At 46.4% G+C, this 21,446-nt stretch overlaps 2 protein-coding genes across 2 annotated transcripts in view; one reads left to right on the forward strand and one right to left on the reverse strand.

Annotated features, from left to right (window-relative positions):
- Window positions 1-8,127: 8,127 nt before the first annotated feature.
- Window positions 8,128-12,496, forward strand: lamp5 (lysosomal associated membrane protein family member 5; the record flags this gene model as incomplete). Its single annotated transcript, XM_080854275.1, has 6 exons — window positions 8,128-8,185; window positions 8,554-8,732; window positions 9,159-9,290; window positions 9,567-9,681; window positions 10,134-10,322; window positions 12,321-12,496. The coding sequence occupies 6 exons, from the start codon at window positions 8,128-8,130 to the stop codon at window positions 12,494-12,496; spliced, it is 849 nt and encodes a 282-aa protein (XP_080710401.1).
- Window positions 12,497-18,185: 5,689 nt separating this feature from the next.
- pak5 (p21 protein (Cdc42/Rac)-activated kinase 5) overlaps window positions 18,186-21,446 on the reverse strand; it is a 50,134-nt gene continuing 46,873 nt past the window's right edge. The window contains exons 7-8 of the mRNA XM_080854274.1: window positions 21,019-21,153; window positions 18,186-20,332 (exon numbers count right to left, since the gene is read on the reverse strand). Coding sequence (XP_080710400.1) covers window positions 20,177-20,332; window positions 21,019-21,153 — 291 coding nt within the window. The 3' untranslated portion in view covers window positions 18,186-20,176. The remainder of the gene's footprint in view (window positions 20,333-21,018; window positions 21,154-21,446) is intronic.

Below are 21,446 nucleotides of genomic sequence, written 5' to 3' on the forward strand. Positions count from 1 at the left end.
ACTGCCCCCCTACCCCCCGCCCCACTGCCCCTCTACCCCCCGCCCCACTGCCCCTCTACCCCCCGCCCCACTGCCCCCCTACCCCCCGCCCCACTGCCCCTCTACCCACCGCCCGCCCCCCGTCCCACTGCTCCCCCGTCCCACTGCTCCCTGCCCCCGCCTATATTCTTCCTGCTTCCCACCCCTCCTCTCTCCACTCAATTGCCCTCTGTCCTCCTCTCCTCAACTCTCTTCTTCCTCTTCTCTTCCTCTTCTCTTCTCTCTGGTAGGGTCTCCTGTCCTCTCCTTTAGCGCTCTGTCCTCCTCTCTCAAATATTCAGCACCCCCCCCCCCCCACACACCCCCTCTTCTATCGCCACCTCCCAGTGTCCTAGTTGCACCTCACACATCGCCGTGGCAACGGCCCAAGGAACCCCATCAGCATTTTCTACCAGTGCCATGGCCTCTGCCTCACGAAGCCCCTGCCTCCGCTCCTAGCCTCTGCCTCTGCCCCTGCCTCCGCTCCTAGCCCCTGCCTCCGCTCCTAGCCCCTGCCTCCGCTCCTAGCCCCTGCCTCCGCTCCTGGACCCTGCCTCCGCTCCTGGACCCTGCCTCACATGTCAGGCCACGCAGGCACTGGCGTCAGAACCAAACCCACACTGGTCTCAGAACAGAACCCACACTGGTCCCAGAACAGAACCCCAGTCCCGACCCAAAGTGTTCTTTCCAAAACCATCCATGACTTTTGACACTTTTCTCTCTATGGTACTAGATGAAGAAGCAAAATAGCAGCAGGTCAGCTGGCTGGTGGGGAGGATTATATATATAAACAAATTTATATATATGAATATATATATAAAGGAAAAAAAAATGTAAAAGATATAGTTTGTTTTAAGTCAGCACAATTATCTGAAAATAATAGGCTACACAAGAGTGGAGTTTTCTGTCCAGAGCACTTTACATGTGGTAGGCTGTCCGAAAAAAGAAAAGAAAAGAAAAAAAGAGGATTTTTCTAAAACTATGTAGCAGAGCACTAGGTGTTATCCATCTGATAAGAATGTAAAGATTCCCAGGCTCTCCCCGAGTGGACCGAATCGGACCAGACCGGACCGCTGGGTCCTGGTCCAGTTGTGCTGAGATGTAGTCCTTACACTGCGGCTTGTCCCCACACACACGGCAGGACATCGCCTTCCTCTCACCTCACTTCACTTCTCTTCTCTTCTTTTCTGTTTCTTTCTTTTGGTTTTGGCTTTTGTTTTTGTTTTTTTCTCTTTTGAAGACACTGAGAGGTAAAGTCTGTAGCAATCACACACACACACACACACACACACACACACACACGCCTGTCCTTTAGGGGTAAACCACTCAACACACACAACGAGAGACACACATGGACATTAAATGGTCACACAGACTCACACACGTGCACGCTCACACACACACACGCACACACACGCACACACACACACACGCACCGGACACACACAGTTCCCCTTCCTGTCGGACTGGCTTTAGTACTGTGAAAACTGAGAGTCTCCCTTGCCTTTGATTGACAGCTCAACTCCTTGTGGCCACCCGGTGGTTTTGCCCCTGTAGTAGTTCATGCAGCTACCCCAAAGCACCTCCTCCAGGCGCCTCCTCCAGGCGCCTCCTCCTGCTGTGCTGTGCATGTTTAAACTTGAACAGTCAAATGAATTCCTAATCGTCAATAACCAGTTCTTGATCGGCCACTGGTTGGTTACAGAATGCAGGTGGCCCAGGGTTAAAAGATGGGTTAGTTAAAGAATACAGATGGGTTAGTTAAAGAATACAGATGAGTTAGTTAGGGGTTAGCAGGCAGCAGATGGGTTGGTCCTTCCCTAAACCAGAGTTGTTGTTTGTTTTAACCTGAGCTCTGAGCAGAGACCGCTGAAGACCTCGTCTGGATGAGAGTCCAGTCAGTTGGTCTGTTTGTTTGCCTCTCTGAGTGAAGCCATTGTTTGAATGTTAGTCTCCCGAGTGGCCAGTGAAGATGTGTGTGAGTTGGAGAGCGCTGTATGAGGCTTGATCTTAAAGCCTGTGTGTTCAGTGAAGATGTGTGTGAGTTGGAGAGCGCTGTATGAGGCTTGATCTTGAAGCCTGGGTGTCCAGGCTGTTCCCTAATACTACTGAGGAGAGGGGTGAGGTGATAAGCCTAAATACTAAGGAAGCACTATGGAGGTGGCCTCTGACCTCACTGGGTGACCTATGACCTTTGACCTGATAACTGCTGTTGTCTACTTCCTGCTCCACGGCCTCACATAGTTAAACTTGATGCTTGTATCTGTACATTTTCAAAACGGTTGCTGGCAAACACCCCCCCCCCCCCCTCCCCCGTTCTGCCTCGTCAGTGGTGGAGTCTTACAGCCCTGTGCTGTAGTCGTGTGTCAGTGTGGATGAGGGAATGTGAATTGTAAATTTGGCCAAATCTTGTAGCGGAATTCCATGATTTCCAAGGGCTTTGGGAAAGCACAGGGATGCCAGCGACAGGGACGTCTGTTGTCTTCAACCACTAGCTTTTGTTTTTTTGTTTTTTTGTTTTTATTCCAATTCCCACGTCACCCTCCCGTGTTGAGCTGCACATATCTAGAACAGAAACGATGAGCGCTGTGCTTTTAAAACTTTTCATTGCTTTTCAAAATGTGCCACTCTGTGTGTCTGGTAGGACAATTTAAATTATTTTACAATGCCAAAATAAGGGGTTATTTATATAAAGACATATAAATAAATATACATATATATTATATATTAAATCTAGTGTGTAGTTTAAGACTATATTTGTTTAAGTAGAGGCTTTTTTGCACTAGTTGAATGTTTTCTGTTGTGCGACTTTCATGTAGCTTGGTAGTTTGCAAAAAAAAAAAGATTATTTTTGCAGAACAATGTCAACGCTTTGATTAGTATTTTTTTAATTTGACCGTTTTAACTGTAGCTTGTCAGCAGCGCGTTCTGTGGGTGGTTTTGTATTTATATTGTACTTGTCGAAACTTCTAGCAATGACGATACTAAAAACAACTGTTGTTATCCTGCTACTTTAATACTGTTTTATAGTATGTGTACCAATAAACTCTACAGGTGTTAAACGAACATGGTGGCCCTGCCCTTTCTTTTCCTAGCGTGTCCTAATCTCCTGGGGCTGCAGTCACGGTGACTCTGCGTTTTACACAAACTTGAAAGGTCTACCTTACTAAAGTTGTTAACTTTTCTACGCGTTACCCAAACCATCTCTCATGGATCCCCTAAGTAAACCTCCCCACGTAGGCTATACCTTCCTTCCTAATGTTTGATTCTGCCATTGTTGTTGTTCTTCACGGAAGCTTCGCCATGTGTGAGATGAGTTTCATGGGCCTGACTCAGATTGGACCGAAGGTGATCATTAGAAAGAAGATCAACAAGAAATATGCAAGACAACATTTAAAAAAAAAAAAAAAAAGAACAGCGGTAGGATAGATGTGACTGAGAGATTAATATTCACAATGGATTAGATTTAACTGCTAATTAATTTACATCGATGTATTTTTCTTTTTATTCAATATAAATGCAGTCATTGCATACGTCTAGACACCAAGAACATTTTAAGGCTCTAAAACGTTTGTTTTAGCTGAAAACTGTGAAGGTATAAGAATGTCCCGGACTAATCTTATTAAAGTATCTCTTACAGAAGCATGGACGGATTAACAAAACCACGGTCCCCTGGGCCTGGACATGTTAAACATGCAACACTTTGACATACATATGTTTGTAAAAAAAAATTACAAAGCAGTGTCTGCTTTGCCTACGAACCTTCCGCGCTAGTTGCATCGTCTATAGATAGGTCCCTGGCGCACATGCACATTTTCTAACACAGCACAGGTACACACAATTAGATTAGCACAAAATACAGTTTTTTCAGTTTTTTCAACCACAAATAAGAGATACATAACAGCGACTTCACGCAGAGGTCCTTGCTTAAGGGCCCCCTGAGTTCACGGACTATAGAAAGCATACTTAGAAAACACTTCAGCGTACACTGGAACATAATAAGGTGGGTGCAAGGCTCTCTTTATTATCCGACTAGGGAGACATGTTTTGCAGCCAGGGTTCACGTACCATCAGAATACGAAAGGACAACATCAGCGTCATCAACGCAATAAATCATAAAGTTAGTCCATATGTGTTTGTTTATGTATATGAGTATATATGTGTTGTGTACAATGTAATGGCTATTGGTTATATTTATAGATAGATTTGGCAAGGAATGCAACCCTGGCTAGAATGCTATTTTCCATTAAGCATATCAGTAGCACGTTGGATGAAGGAGACGCGGAGTCTCTTACAAACTGCAGCCCTGAAAAAGGCAATCCAATAAAGTAAGGCCTTCTAAGGGCACGCCTGCTGTAAATGTCCGAAAGCTCGTCATAACACCCCCTGAGAGCTTGCTGGCCATATTAAGACTTCCAAGTCTGTTTTTATTGGCTAAATGTAGGTTTCCAAACCACGGAGTAATACAAAAGGTTAAAATAGATATAATGAAAATGTTATGAAAGAGTGTCATTAGTAAAAACGGTCGAAGAGTTCAAAAATAAATTGAAGATATAATGTCTGCAAGACCGTTTTAGAGGTGACGGTAACATGGGTTTATTGTGAGAGTAAATGAGTTGTGTTCCGTTTGGTCTTTTTTTATTATTTGTGTTTTGAAAAACACTGTTTAGAATTGGAACACGACTAGCCTACTCTGAAACGACCCCGTGCCCCTCTTCCCAACATCAAAGAAGAGCGCCAGTGTGTTTTGGCGTATAATCAACCTTTGCATAATTCATTGGAATGGAGTCTGTGTGGGTCCTCTCCGTGAAGTGCCTCATGATAATAGCGCTTTTAATGTTTCCATTTGGCAACCTCAAAAAACTGATAATGTGACTGTGTTGCCCCGGTAACGGGGACGCGCTGCATATATAACGATTGAAGAGAAAGCGTAGCGCAGTGATGAGCGGCATCGGGATGGGACAGGATTTCAACAGACTTGCTCCGCAGCTGAAAATGCTCCATCTGTCGACTTGAAGTTAAGTTAACACAAACAGATGTACAATGTTGAAACTTCCTGATAAGAAGGGAGGTCAAAGTGGCACAGAAATCTTTCTTGAGGCGATGTCCAAGGATAAAGTTCACTTGGCCAAGTTTATCCTTGACGCCCTGGATGGCAAAATCGTCGACTCGAAAACTGACGGCGCCCATCAGACCCCACTTATTTCATCTGTTTTTCTACCAGACTCCCAGGCGAGATCAAAGTTCCTAACTCTTCTTCTGCAGCGAGGCGCGAGCGTCCACCACAAGGATGAGAGCGGACGCACGGCCCTTAGTTACGCGTGCGAGAAAGGCTACCTGGACGCAGTAAAGATTCTGGTGCAGAACAATGCGGACCCAGAGATGGGGGACGTGTGGGGGAATACTGCGCTCATGTACGCGGTCGTGGCAGGGCACACTCTGGTCGTGGAGTTTTTAGTCAGAGCGTTCAAGCGCCTTGGACTACAAATAGACAGACAAAACAAAGTGGGGAACTCCGCAGTGAAAGTGGCCGAGTACCTTGGCCATACAGAATGCTTGAATGCGCTGACGAATCACTCCAAAAAAGTGAGTGAATATGATTTTGGTGCACCGGACAGAGTTGGCAGTGTGAGCGTCAGGGAAGACGCTGACACACACGAGGACGTCGCGCCTCAGAAGAAAGCTCCAGCTCTCTTTTCGCACACGCGACCTTTGTGCGCCAAGCACGACAGTGCACCCAGAGAGGCTTCATGTCTCTCCGCGATGGCCTCAGGTCAGAGGAGATCCCTTCTTTTAAAGCATCGCTTGCAATCCATGGATTCGATTGAGGAATATGAGAAGGAAAGTGATGGCTCGCCGACATCTCCACAGGGCTTCTTCTTCTCCCGCGTCCTGACCCCAAAAACTCCTCAGAGATCCGGTAATCCCTCGTCATCATCACGACAAGGTGAGAAGTTGTGCTCCGGCTCCGCCGATGACCCCACCTACTTGCCCCCCTTATCCAGAAGGACCAACTGCCAGCCTCCTGCTCAGTTTTCCCCGAGGCCGTTCAAAACTGTGCCAAAAAGTTCTGCGCCTTCGAGCTCCTCTCAGGGCACCTTGTCCGGCCCTCTCGGCATCCTCATGACCCCAATAACGGGGAAAGTGACCCATGATGAGGTGGACAAGGAGAAATCCAAGAAAACAGGTTTTGACTCAGGCATCCGGATATTCGACGACAGCTACTACCAGAAACGCTGCAGTTTGCCCACCAACTTCCCCAGCCCACTACCTCCGGAGCGCGCGCAGGTGTCCGTGCGTAAATTCAAAGCTGTGTGGAAGAACCCGACGTCACAGGGGTACACGGAGCCCGCAGAGCTGCTGCCGTCGCCTCCTCCTCCGGCATCAACGACCTTCTCTGTCCTTGGCAACAAACTGTTGAGACGCTTTACTTTTCCGGAGTTGAAAAAGACCGGCAAAGAACTGGAGGGCAGTGGGTGCGAAGCGCAGGGGGGGATTGGCGAGGCTGTTGCTCGCGGAATGCCGAGGTCAGAGACGTTTCCCCTGTGCACGAACCACCCTAAGGTCGGAAGCAAGCCGAGCATAGACAGCATCAGCGCTGTGAAGTGCGAGTTTGACTTTCAGTTGAAAGTGTCTACTCCGAGACCGACCATCTGACTGTGCGTAATGGTAAGACGGTGTGTGTGGAGTCAGGCACAAGACCTCTCAAACAAGGGCGGGGCTTGAAGAACTAGGGTTCGCCATGAGCTCCTCACTGACTATGGTTCATTGACGCCATCAATCTTGTTTGAATCATGAATAACATGCACTTTAAACCATGTCTGTATGTACGACATTAAACTCTATTACCTCACATCCTTAAAACCGCCAGCCATGACTCCGCCCCGCTCTGGCCCCCTGATAGTTTGTACATCAGTAACGCTTATACCGTCCTCAGGGAATACATTTTTTTTTGCTACCTTTCTCATTTAATGTGAAGGTTTACTCGAGTTACCACGGTTATCTATCCTAACATTCTCTTGTAGGTTACTGCCGTATCATTCCTTTACCAATAAAAGGTGGTGTGACGTTGTCATTTCTGTTCTAGTCATTAAAATGCTGTTGTGCTTTCTTTCCGTGTTCATAACATAAATGTTTGAGATATTATTTCTAGGGATCATATCGTAATTTATGTTGTTAAGTCACGCTCTACTGTTTATCTGTCTCTTTGGATGCAAGGTGTACTTCCTCTGTATTGGTTTCCTCGGACAAGTCATCTGTTTTGTCTTGCTCTGCTGTGTACTTCAGCTGTCTTCAGAGACGCTGACGGACGCCAGTGAATGTGTCCGTTGGTAAACTTACATTCCATACGGGATCAGTCTCGTGACAAACCGCTGCTGCCAGCCTATACTGCTCGCTGCCGGGGAAGGGGTTGTCCGGGACGCAGCTTTGCTCCCGCACGGCTGAGTTCACACGTTATCGAGCCGCATCAGAGAGCACATCCAAAGCCCCACATTCGCACAAAGCAGCATCTGCAGCCATATACAAGCGGCCAGGAGGGGGGAGGAGGAGGAGAGGAGAGGAGAGGAAATGAGGGGGAGGAGGGGGGGGGGGGGGGGTGGTGGGAGTGTAGCGATTCAGTCCATCACCTCAGCTGTAAGGACAGATACGGAAACAACAGCATTGCGGGACTAGCTCAGCCGCTCTCCGCCAGCAGCAACTTAGCCAGAACTTGCTCCGCGCTACCGATATCTCCAGCCTGAGTCACGCTGCGGTTAAATGCTGATTCGGCGAGCATGAGCGCCGGCAAGGTGGTCTGGCTGTATCACATTCTAAACGTTTCTTTGTCCTGCTTTTCAAGAGGACTGCGTGCGTCTGAAGTGAACACGACGTGTCGCCGTTGACGACTAAACGACCGCGGAACGCTGCTGAAAGTGAGCGGATGCTAAATCACGCACACCTGGATTTGCTGCATCCGCAATGATACGAGCGTGACTCCTCGAAGCTGAGCGGAGCGCGTGCCTTCCCCCTCTTCCTCCTCCTCCTCCACCACCTCCACCACCTCCTCCTTTCGTGACTTTTTCGACTCCTACATCGGTATTTTCCACGAGAAAGCCCAGCCGTTTGGCGATGGAGCTACGCAGCTTCAGGACCATGGACAGCGTAAGAGTTGTCCTCTGCCTGCTCGGTAAGTTCATTTGGGCTTTTCTTGTGCGAAGTGATCGGGTCGTGACACAAATTTAAGGACTAGACATGGACCAACTTAGATCGAGGCTGTTAAAATCTCTTAAAACAGCTTCTTAAGTGCAAGTAGTGATGCTTAAATGACTCAAAGAGAGCAAAACGAATGAAAACCGAATTCATGAACTTGTTTTATTCTGACCTTATTAAAAATCCTTACGAACAAGAGTGCATACCTGAATGTTTTAATTGTAAGTATTGCTCAGATAAGTGTGAGATAAAATGTCAAATAAGCTTTAAGCTGGTTAATGTTGTGCATTTTCTGATATTCTCCTGGCGTTTTGGCTGGTGGTGACGCAAACTTCTCGTCCATAGGCACTCTGACACGACTCGTTGTTATGGCTGAGCAGGAAAGTGAGAATCTGTCAGGACTGTCCAACAATCCGGACAAAGACATCTTTGCCGTCCGAGAGAACGGCACGACTTGTCTAATGGCTGAATTTGCGGGCAGATTCGTGATACCGTACGACGTGCTCGCACTGAATGGCATAGACGTGAGTGCTGTTTTTATCATCAGTGATGCCTGCGGTTCCAAGTAGGCAAACCTGTGACATGCTGCCATAGCCGACAAAAAAATGTAGACGGTTTAAAGTTTGTACTAACATCAAGACGTGCAATATGTGAGGGTATTACACCATTCAGGTTCTCCACATCTAGTAAAATAAATGTTTAATTCGTTTAAATGATAAATAATGTCAGCAAAATAAAAAGAGCATCAGGACACGATCCTTTAAAAAAAAAAAAAAAAAAAAAAACTTTGACCAGCTTTCATGCGTCGCCACGCTGGACAGCTACCATCTCCTAAAGTGTGTGATGCATTCTAATGTGGTTTTCAATAAAAAAGCTCTTCAGTCCTGTGATGGTAATGATCATGATGTGATGGTGATTCGTGCCGTGTTTGTTCTGTGGTTTATTCTTAGCTAATTACAGAACAGACCAGCGTACCGCTTCCCCGGGGGGCAGGGGTGGAAGGGATGTGTGGACCCAACGAAGCGGAGCTGCACATATTCTGGGCAAACAACGCCTTCATCTTCCGCATCTACTTTGTAAAGGTGGGCGAGTTTACCCGGCGTTGGTACTATGCTAGTAATTAAATAAATACAAATGATTCATGTAATATGCCTCCCTCAGAACAGTTGTTAAATCCATTTTGAGAACACCCACGCAGCGCAGCAAGTGCTTGTGAGCGTTTTGTGCACACAGGAAAGAAAGTTGTAGTGTGGCGTTAGAACCCAAAATACTGTCTGTCTGTCAAAAAAGGCACAAACAATCTAGTTTGGAGGTTAAAAAAGACTTTTCAAAATAAAAATAAGGTTGCCGTCTTGCAGGAGACGCGAAAGACAAACGATCCGAAAGAAAAGGAGAGCGAGATATGGAGAGTTAACAAGGTGCAGTTGGTCTACGACACCTCTGAGAGCACGCATTTTATCAACGCGTACAACCGTGAGTATGGGACAAGGCTTAATAACGATTATTATTAGTAGTAGTAGTATTGTTGTTATTGAGCAGACAGTAAGGGATGATTTTATTAGTAAGACATTAGATTTTTCTAACCGTTATCAGTATCAGGGTTGTATGAAAAATGAACCTTTAAATTAAATAAAAAATGTATCCTATCACTAAGATATATATATATATTTTAATATATATATATTTTGAATGAAGTCGGCTGAGGTGTAGCCTGCGTAAGGGAATTACTATGCTCAAGGAAATGAGCGGAACAAGCATACAATTCAGTTAATCGGCTCTGTTACATTTGTGTATGTTTTTATTTTATTAAAATATGTCAGTTCATATTTTATTAATTTAAATTTGTTTGTGCAAAGGTGTTTTGATGCGTAATTTAACGTATTCTATGTGTGCGTGTGTGTGTGCGTGTGTTTCTTTTTTTCCAGCCGGGAAGCACACGGCCAACTCGCACAAATTGTCTGCCTTCGTGACCCCGGCGGATCGCTCGTTCGTGTGCGCGGCCCAGCAGACCCTTACGCTCCTCTCTACCGACCACCAAAAGGGCGTCACCATCATCCTGTCCGACATTCAGATCCAGCCCTTTAACATCAATAGCGACTTCATGTTTAGTGAAGGTAGCTAAAACGCACACATACAGACACACACACACACACACGCACACGCACACAGGTATGCACATACTTATAAAACATAGTTGATGTTTGAAAACTGGCCAAAAGCTTGATTGACCCAAACAAGCACACACAGAGACACGGGGTTCCTAGCAAGGTTTTATAAGAAAATGATGACTGCACCAAAACTGTCACGTTCAGATCCCGCGCCTACAGATGTGGACGACAAGCTGTAAAGGCAATTAGGTCTATATCTTACATTTGTGCGATTCACAAACACAAGTGTCCAAACACACACCTACACACACATATCCATCCTTTGTTTTTATTCGGAGCCATGGAAGGGCCACTTTCTCAAAGCTGACCTCCGTTTTGAAAAACAAAAGATGTAAACAGTATGTGTGTGTAGGTGTGTGTTTGAATATTCTGTGTTCTGCGTCTTTGTGAATAGCACAAATGTAAGATATAGACCTAATTGCCTTTACGGCCGTCGTCCACATCTGTAGGCGCGGGATCTGAACGTGACAGTTTTGGTGCAGTCATCATTTTCTTCTTTTACCCTCATGGAACCCTCAGCGCAGAAAGAGAAAGAAAGAAAGAGAAAGAAGAGAGAGAGAGAGAGAGAGAGAGAGAGAGAGAGGGAGGGAGGGAGGGAGGAAGAGAGAGAGAGAGAGAGAGAGAGAGAGAGAGAGAGAGAGAGAGAGAAAGAAAGAGGCTGGTCCCCTGAGTTTTCACCTTGGTTAGAGTGCTGTAGTGTGAAGAGCGAAGAGAAAGACTGCGGCTCCAGGTCTTTATGAGTTTATAGACAAAGCCATCTTTATCGGTTAACGAGCTTCCCCGGTTACTACCCGAGGTAATTTACGACGCAATCTCTCTACACGCGCAAAAAGAACCAGAGGTGAAGTCCAAGAGAGACTCCATCACACACTCATACAACAGTAAGAAAAAAAATCCTCTTCCTCTCTCCCCGTCTCTCTCAAACACACCACCAACACCACTTGACATATAAACGGCCACGCACGCGTGATGGGAAACATGCTGAGAGCGCAGACATGGTTGACGAGTCACGCGCCCGTCTTTGCAAAGCAAATAACTCGTCTCGTGTGTCCCGAATGATGCCAGTCTGTCAGACCAGCTGCCCGTTGTTCTGACTCCTTAAAGTAGACTAATGACTCAATGAACGGTTAGATCAGCTCTTTTTGAATGTCGATGTTTACATAATGACGCCCTGTTTGTTAACTTTGGTAATCCGCTAGAAGTGTGGGTAGAGGTAATCCTCTTACCGCCAAGTGGAAGAGAGTGGGTCTTTTCAACGGACGAGCGCGCTCTGGAACCGGGCACACGCGGCTCCAAAGGGGAGCAGCAGCCTGCGCGTGAACGCTCCAGTGAGCGCACTGAGCAAATTAAGATGTCAGCGACAGATGACACTGAAGCCCCCGGCATTCATACATGTAAAATAAAACAAATCCCACCGAAGTAGATGGCCATGTTTGTTTTTGAAATATATGACACAGTAATACATTTACTTACCTTAACTGCAGGAAGAAGCAGAGGTAGGGACTGTAAATGTTTGACCATAGAAATGAATACAAATAACTACTCTGAACTGAAACTGAAATTCAAACTCTGACCCCATGTTTTACACATTTTGGTCAAATCAAGATCTTTTTTCCATCACCCTAAGTCCATCCTTGCACACTCAGATTAAACATCTGTGCACATGCACACACACACACACACACACACACACACACACACACACACAGACACACACACACACTCACACACACACACACACACACAGAGACACACACAGACACACACACACACACACACACACACACACACACACATACACATACACACACACACACACACACACACACACACACACACACACTCACACTCACACATTTACACACCCACACAAACACACACTCTCCCTGAGCCCGCAGTCCTCTCTGACCCCCCCCCTTCTCTCTTGTGTCCCCCCCCCCTCAGCCAGTAAGTGCATCACAGACCAGCGCGAGCAGCTGGAGGAGACTCTGCCCCTGGTGTTGGGCCTGGTGTTGGCCCTCATCATCGTCCTCACCCTCACCATCTACCACTTCCACCTCAAGCTGACCGCACAGGAGCCCGCACTGCCCCGCGACCGCTCCATGTACAAGAACATGTGATGGACTCCCCCTCGCTCGCTCTCTCTCTCTCTCTCTCTCTCTCTCTCTCTCTCTCTCTCTCTCTCTCTCTCTCTCTCACACACTCTCTCTAGTCTCTCTCTATCACACACACTCTCTCTAGTCTCTGCAAAGCAAAGTTAGCTGGCTTCTCTTCTGGGTCCCCTGACCCGCTGACGAGGATCTCTCTCCCCCCGCACCCCACAACAAACAGGAACTCTTTCAGTTGTTGTTGTTTGCTTCTCGGGATCATCCGCCGGGTTCCTGTACCGTCTGTCTGACTGTCCTTGATGTCTGGTCAAAGAGCCTCGTCCACTTCACCCAGCCTCGTCTCTCCCATCAATAATGTACTGTAGTAATGAAATGTATGTGTGTTCTGTAGACGATTTTATCAACGTTGATTTGACATTCCATTACATGTTGCTTCCTGGCAAACCCAAGTGAAGAACATGCTTGACTATGCTGGTAACACTGAGTGGTAAGGGAGGGAAACGCTTTGGTGATGGGAAGTGTAGTTCAGTGATGAACGTGCTTGACTATGCTGGTAACACTGAGTGGTAAGGGAAGGAAACGCTTAGGTGATGGGAAGTGTAGTTCCGTGAAGAACATGCTTGACTATGCTGGTAACACTGAGTGGTAAGGGAAGGAAACGCTTGAATGATGGGAAGTGTAGTTCAGTGATGAACACGTGGGGGAAGTGTAAGGGTAAGGGTAAGGGTGAGAGTAGATTATTTTCTGAATTTCTATGCATTCAGAGGAGTCCCACGCTGCACTGTGTGGAAGTTGAAATAAATGATTTTGTGTGTGTCCAGTCCTCTGATTGTGATGTCATTTCTATAAAGTGAAGATAATAATAAAGTATTTATTTGAGACATACCTTTATAAATTGTACAGAGGTTTTCTGTATCTGACTCTATATGATTGATGTTTGAACATAGTCATAATTAAGCACATGTTCTTTCTACAAGAAAATATGACCGGAATCAGATATATATCACTTCATATTTTAAGCTATATGAAAATTATTTGGTGTATGGTTTCAAAATGAAGGAAAGGCACTGGGGTTACACAGGTACACTAAATATATATAAATAAACATAATATTAATGAAAACATGATAAGTCTCTCATTAAAAACTTCATCACATCGCAGAATAACAGAGGCCTTTGTTCAAAGCGTGGAATGTCCACTCAAAGATCAGATGTACGTAGACTGCAGTGGATCAGGCCTCTAGTATCCTTGACTACAGTGGATCAGGCCTGTAGTCTCCCTGACTGCTCTGGATCAGGTCTCTAGTCTCCCTGACTGCAGTGGATCAGGCCTGTAGTCTCCCTAGTCTCCCTGACTACAGTGGATCAGGTCTTTAGTCTCCCTGACTGCTCTGATCAGGCCTCTAGTCTCCCTGACTGCTCTGATCAGGCCTGTAGTCTCCCTAGTCTCCCTGACTGCAGTGGATCAGGCCTCTAGTCTCCCTGACTGCAGTGGATCAGGCCTGTAGTCTCCCTGACTGCAGTGGATCAGGCCTCTAGTCTCCCTGACTGCAGTGGATCAGGCCTCTAGTCTCCCTAGTCTCCCTGACTACAGGGGATCAGGCCTCTAGTCTCCCTGACTGCAGTGGATCAGGCCTCTAGTCTCCCTGACTACAGTGGATCAGGCCTCTAGTCTCCCTGACTGCAGTGGATCAGGCCTCTAGTCTCCCTGACTGCAGTGGATCAGGCCTCTAGTCTCCCTAGTCTCCCTGACTACACGGGATCAGGCCTCTAGTCTCCCTGACTGCTGCGGATCAGGCCTCTAGTCTCCCTGACTGCAGTGGATCAGGCCTCTAGTCTCCCTGACTGCAGGGGATCAGGCCTCTAGTCTCCCTGACTGCAGTGGATCAGGCCTCTAGTCTCCCTGACTGCAGTGGATCAGGCCTCTAGTCTCCCTGACTACAGTGGATCAGGCCTCTAGTCTCCCTAGTCTCCCTGACTACAGTGGACCAGGCCTCTAGTCTCCCTAGTCTCCCAGACTGCAGTGGATCAGACCTCTAGTCTCCCTGACTACAGTCTGGGTTTCCCATCGTTCACATAATGCCATCTCATCTGTATGCCGATTGGCTTCCACTAGGAAGACTCCTCTGTTAGAGTCTGAAGATCCAGTGTCCCTGGAAGTGACTAATAGCCTCACTGGCCGTAACTTGAACACTACTTTCAGTCTATGACACTTCTGACAGATGCCATCCTCAGTGGACATGTGACTGTGTGTGACAGATCCATGGCAAAGCCTGGCCATACCAGGGCCAGATCAGGGCCAGATCAGGGCCAGATCAGGGCCAGATCAGAGATGTAGCCACCAGCTACCTGCGCTGTCAAACTAATGACGAAAGTCCTCTTTAGCCCTCCTAAAATGACTGTCTGACCAACTCCACCAAAGCATCTGTCATCGCCGTGGAAACACTGCTATGACAACAATCCGTCAGCGTAGACCCTCCCTCCGGGGATCAATACGCTGATTGTGAGCCTTGTTTCTGTGGTCTAGAAGAGATGGATTATTGATCCGGTCCCTGAGACGCTCTCTGAGCCAGGGAAGGAGCTGAGGAAGAGCAGACATCAGGCTATCACATCACCACACACACCACACACACTCTTCACCACACACATCCACACACACACATCCACACACACACACTTCACCTCACACACATCACCACACACACCACACACACTTCACCACACACTTCACCACACACACTTCACCACACACATCACCACACACATCCACACACACACCACACACACTTCACACACCACACACAATTCACCACACACACCACACACACTTCACCACACATATCCACACACACCACGCACACCACACACACACACACATCACTACACACATCCACACACACACATCACCACGCACACACATCACTACACACACCACACACCACACAGACATCACCACACACATCCACACACCAAACACACTCTTCACCACACACACCACACACACATCACCACACACACCACACACACCACACACCACACACACTTCACCACACATCACCACACACACCACACACTTCACCACACACATCACCACACACACCACACACACCACACACCACACACACTTCACCACACATCACCACACACACCACACACTTCACCACACACTTCACCACACACACCACACACCACACACACTTCACCACACCACACACACCACACCACGCACACACACATCACTACACACACTTCACCACACACATCCACACACATCCACACACACACACACACACACACCACACACATCCACACACCACACACACACTTCACCACACACACACTTCAACACACATCACCACACACACCACACACACACATCACTACACACACTTCACCACACACATCCACACACACACACACACTTCACCACACACATCCACACACCAAACACACACACTTCAACACACATCACCACACACACCACACACACCAAACACACACACCACACACACATCACCACACACACACACATCACTACACACAATTCCACACACACACTTCAACACACATCACCACACACACCACATACAATTCACCACACACATCCACACACCAAACACACACTTCACCACACACATCCACACATCCACACACACACATCACCACACATATCCACACACACACATCACCACGCACACACACATCACTACACACACATCACCTCACACACATTCATTCACTGCAGAGATTTACCAACTCATACCAACTGAATAAAACACTAACTTTACTTATCTGTATTTTTTCTCATTCGTCTGTCATCTCTTTCATTTTTTTTTGTTGTGTTTTCTGATTTGGGAGTTGGAGCATTTCTATCATGCTGTGTTCTTATTTATCAATGCTGTGGTGTATGCTGTTACAATTGACCAGAGATGTGTAGATGGAAAGAGACAGGATCTGGATTGAAAAAGAGGTTAGGTAGTTCTCAGATTCAGTGCAATGACTCTGTTTTCACTGCTAATTACTTATAGTAATTACTAATTTTACTAATTACTAATAGTCCCGAACCCCTCCATTGACCGTACTGAAATTGGGAACAGATGAAATCACAGATCTTCAGGAAATCAGTCCTGCAGATCCAAATGGCTGATATCGTGGGATGCAAGGACAACCTGCAGTTCTCACTAGTCAGTGAAGGGCAGTGGTGGAATGTAACAAAGTATTTCTACTTCGTTACTGTACTTAAGTACATTTGCACGTATCTGTACTTTACTTAAGTACAAGTAATAATGCATACTTTTTACTTTTACTCCGTTACATTTTGGAGCTATTATCTTTGGAGCTATAACTTAAGTAGCATTGTTGATTGGACTTTTATTTTCCTGGGTACTTGTACTTTTACTTAAGTACTAAACTTCAGTACTTCCTCCACCACTGGTGAAGGGTGTAGAGAGGAAATTAGGTATTTGAATGATGAGACACTCACTCTGGTCTTCTTAAAGTAACACTATGCAACAATTATACTTAAGGATTAGGGTTAGGATAAGTTTTACCTTTAAAAAAAGCGCTACAATGACTTTTAATATGGAGAATCGCCTCCGTGCCATTGCCATGCCAGGGTCCATAGGCATATAACCGCTAAATGTAAGATTGCCTGTGGCCGCCCGGCTTTCTACTGTCTGCCGAACTAGTAAGTAGCTTATTTGCTGTCTTGCTTTGTCTAGTGTTCCACTTGCTTGATGTTTGACTGTGTTAGGACAGTTGTTGAGAAACTAGTTTGTCATAATGTCAAAGTCAGCACATTTCAAGAGATTTCGTTAGTTTTAGCCGCTAGCATATCGTTAGCGAATAGCAATAGATCCGGAATGCTTCTTTATAAGCATGAAACATGTGATGTGTCACACCGACCAGTGGATGCGTACCCGTTTTCCTGCCTCATGCTCCATGTGTGTGTGTGTGTGTGTGTGTGTGTGTGTGTGTGCATGTGTATACTGGATCACAGTGGATAGTCCTCATGGCCTAGTTTGGGCTCCCAGCATGCCCTTCTGCTTCACAGGAGATGTGACTTCTCTAACTCCTCCCACACAAGAAGATTGACCTGCCCATGCCCCGCCCCACACAGGAGCGGCCATAGGGAATCTGTCTGCGTCATTTCTGTTCACGTGTTTATTATAATCCCTGGTTTACCCCAGGTTTATTTTAATCCCTGTTTTACCTGCCTTTGTGTGTTTATTATAATCCCTGTTTTACCTGCCTTTGTGTGTTTATTATAATCCCTGTTTTACCTGCCTTTGTGTGTTTATTTTAATCCCTGTTTTACCTGCCTTTATGTCTGGAGGCCTACAGTATGTGGTACCCTACCTGGGATGATACAAAAGGCAGCCGTCATGGGTTCTGTGTTCTAATCAGAGATAATCACACAATCACACACACACACACACACACACACACACACACACACACACACAAACACACACAATAGACACAGACACTATCACACACACACTCTCTGAGCTCATTTCTGTACAATATTTGTATTTTTTATTGAAACCACACATACACACACACACACACACACACACACACACACACACACACACACACACACACACACACACACAATAGACACAGACACTATCACACACACACTCTCTGTGCTCATTTCTGTACAATATTTGTATTTTTTATTGAAACCAGCTTTACAGAAGACACACATGCAATATTACTGTACAAGCCACACCACGGTTAGGGGTTTTCCATTTGAACTCGACCACTCGTCTAGCTTCAACCAGTAGCACACATTTTCCTGATCATATTTACACATCACAGTGGGGGGATGGGGGGGTGTCAGAGGGCTGTGCTCAGCTACAGGGATTGGTGAGAAAGCTTTTGGATTATAGAAATTCAAAACACCATGTCATGATGATAGGGGGGGAAAAAAAGACAAGACCTATATAGATGGAGGACGAGTGAGTGTGAGTGTGTATAAGTGAGTGAGTGAGTACGTTTGTGGGTGTGTGTGTATTGTGTGTGTGTATTGCTAGAAGTCTTAAAGATGAAAGTGATGTGATGATCCCCCGATGGAAACTAAACTCTGACACCCATCATGAACCGCCGCATGCGGGCCGGACCTGTGCCGGATCAGAACCAGTCAGTCAGCACCGGGTAGGTAGTATGAGAGATTGGGTGGATGTCTTGTGAAGTCGCTCTTCAACCCTGTTAACTACATGTGATTATACCGTAAGCACCGTTCATACATACATACCATAGAAGCATTAAGGGGTATTGCTTGTGTGACCAACATCACTGCTCATAAGGTTCAAAAATAAATAAAATAAAATAAATAAACAAAGAATTGAAGGCCACGCTACAGAAAAATAAATGTCCAGTTCCCAAAAAATAAATAATACTTTAAAACGGCATACAAAAGTCTAGCAAGTTAATAACCCTTTTCTTGTTATATCCACAGGAAGGCTTTGTCTACAAAGTCAAAATAAATAAATATGTTTCTTTGAACAGAGATGAGCATCTTTTTAGAATGAGATATTTTCATTTCTTTTTCTTTGTCAAAAAGTAGGATTATATAAACAGTAGGAAATATTAGTGGCAGATACTCTTGAGCGCTATATAACACTGCCCTGTATATGACAACGCTTACGTCACCACAAAATACTGCAGATTATAAAAAAAACTGTACAGAAAAAACATACAATTTTCCTCTAAAATACGTTTGTTTTTTTTCCACTGATAAGTTTGAGGTGAGAGGGTGAAAAAAAGTGAAGGTTTTTCACGTAACCCTCCCCTGTCTCTTGTAACAGCCTTGCGTCCTCGACAGTGAGTACAAATCCATCACAGTCAGTTCTGCTGATCCTTCTCTGGGTTCCCAAACAGAAGTAGATCAGTTCTCTTCTGGGTTCCCAACAGAACTAGCTCGGTTCTCTTCCGGGTTCCAAACAGAACTAGATCAGTTCTCTTCCTGGTTCCCAACAGAACTAGATCAGTTCTCTTCCTGGTTCCCAACAGAACTAGATCAGTTCTCTTCCTGGTTCCCAACAGAACCAGCTTAGTTCTCTTCTGGATTCCCGAAGGAACTTCCTCAGTTCTGACACCAGGATCCCATCCCTTTGCAAGCCTTTGTGTCATTGGCTCAGCTGGTTGTTAAGCCCCACCCCCCACGGCTGTATTAGGAAGCTACGATTGGTCTACTCAGGGAGTGAGCACACACACAGCACAGCCTAGACAGAGAAAAAAAATGACACACACCTGACGGCCACTCCTGCGAAACTGCAGACGCTACATGTGTTTTACGCTAACAGCTAACTGTCTCATAAAGACGGAAGAAAACGCCACACTATCAGCGGGAGTCCCCCCGACTTCTCAGCCCCCGACCAGCATCTCCACCTTTAGTGATTCTACCCTTCTTGTCTGTTTGTGTTAATATAAGCTTTTTTGTGTTTAGTTGTTAATTGTTCATTTCTGTCTACACTAGGTGCGGGCACAGGTGTCAGTGTCTTTATGTATTAAATGATTCCCAACAGGGGTGGGCGTTTACACACATCCCATTGGTTTCAAACGTCTCTTTCAGGTCTCTCGGTGTGTGTGTGTGTGTGTGTGTGTGTATGTGTGTGTGTGAGAAAGAGGGTGCTGGAGGGTGGGAAAGAGCGCCGCCCTGGTGGCGGGAGGCCAGAGGTGTGTCTCAGCGGTGGCGATAGTGGCGCATGAGGGGCACGATGCAGGACGGGGGGCCTGAGAGCTTGAGGAAGGGGTGTAGCAGCAGCTCCTGGGCCGTGGCCCTCTGGGACGGCTCACGCACCAGCATCAGGTCCAGGAAGGCCCGCAGAATCGGCGACACCTGGACCGGAGGTGGGGACAACAACAGGACGAGGGTTAACAACAATAACGACAACAATAACAAAAACAAGGTCCACTCAATATCACCACCTGCATTTATGGCAATCAGGCAAAAAATTAGAAGAATGCCTTATGTTGCTGTTGTTTGTTTTTGTTTACACTGCTCCATGCATCATGGACGCCTCCTCTTTTTTAATCAACGATATTTTAATTAGAAACATCACACACACAAGAATATGAGCGAGAGAATGATGCTGAGCTGAATGTGTGTGTGGAGGTGTGTGTGAATGTGCCGAAGCCGTGTGGGTTGCCACAAGTGTGAAATACAATTACAAATCTAAACAGTGTGATGTGATGTGTGTTACAAACGTTGTGATAGTGAGGTGTGTGAAGTTGCAAGGGATGCGATGGGTTGCGGATTTATCAGATGCCTGAAAGTGCCATACCGGAAGTGACGTAGTGTGACGTAGTGTCAGAATCAACTTTTTATTAGGATTTTTTAGGGTTAGGGTTAGGGTTAGAGTATAAGGCTAAAAACTAGGTCTCTGTACCCCTACCAATGCCTGAAAGTACGTTACACTTCCTGAACCCCCTGTGTATGACGTCATATGACGCCGATATGGCACTTTCAGGCATCTGATAAATCCGCAACCGATGCAATGGGATGCTCTTTCGGTGAACTCTGACCTTGTGGGATTCCTTGAGCCTGGGGGGCAGGTTGTCCCGTATCCTTCTCATGGCCTGGAGGGGGGGCTCGTTGAAGTAGGGGGGTTCGCCGTCCACCATCTCAATCACCATGATCCCCAGCGACCAGATGTCCACCTACACACAGAAGGACAGATGGACAGATGGACAGAAGGACAGAAGGACAGATGGACAGATGGACAGAAGGACAGAAGGACAGATGGACAGATGGACAGATGAACAGATGGACAGATGGACAGAAGGACAGAAGGACAGATGGACAGATGGACAGATGGACAGATGAACAGATGAACAGATGAACAGATGGACAGATGAACAGATGGACAGATGGACAGAAGGACAGATGGACAGCACAGTCAGTCTGCTGGACTTTTACAAATCTTCATCGGAGACACCCGAGACTGGGAGAG

Source organism: Sprattus sprattus (assembly GCF_963457725.1).
Source record: "Sprattus sprattus genome assembly, chromosome: 16".
NCBI classification, from domain to species: Eukaryota; Metazoa; Chordata; class Actinopteri; order Clupeiformes; family Clupeidae; genus Sprattus; species Sprattus sprattus.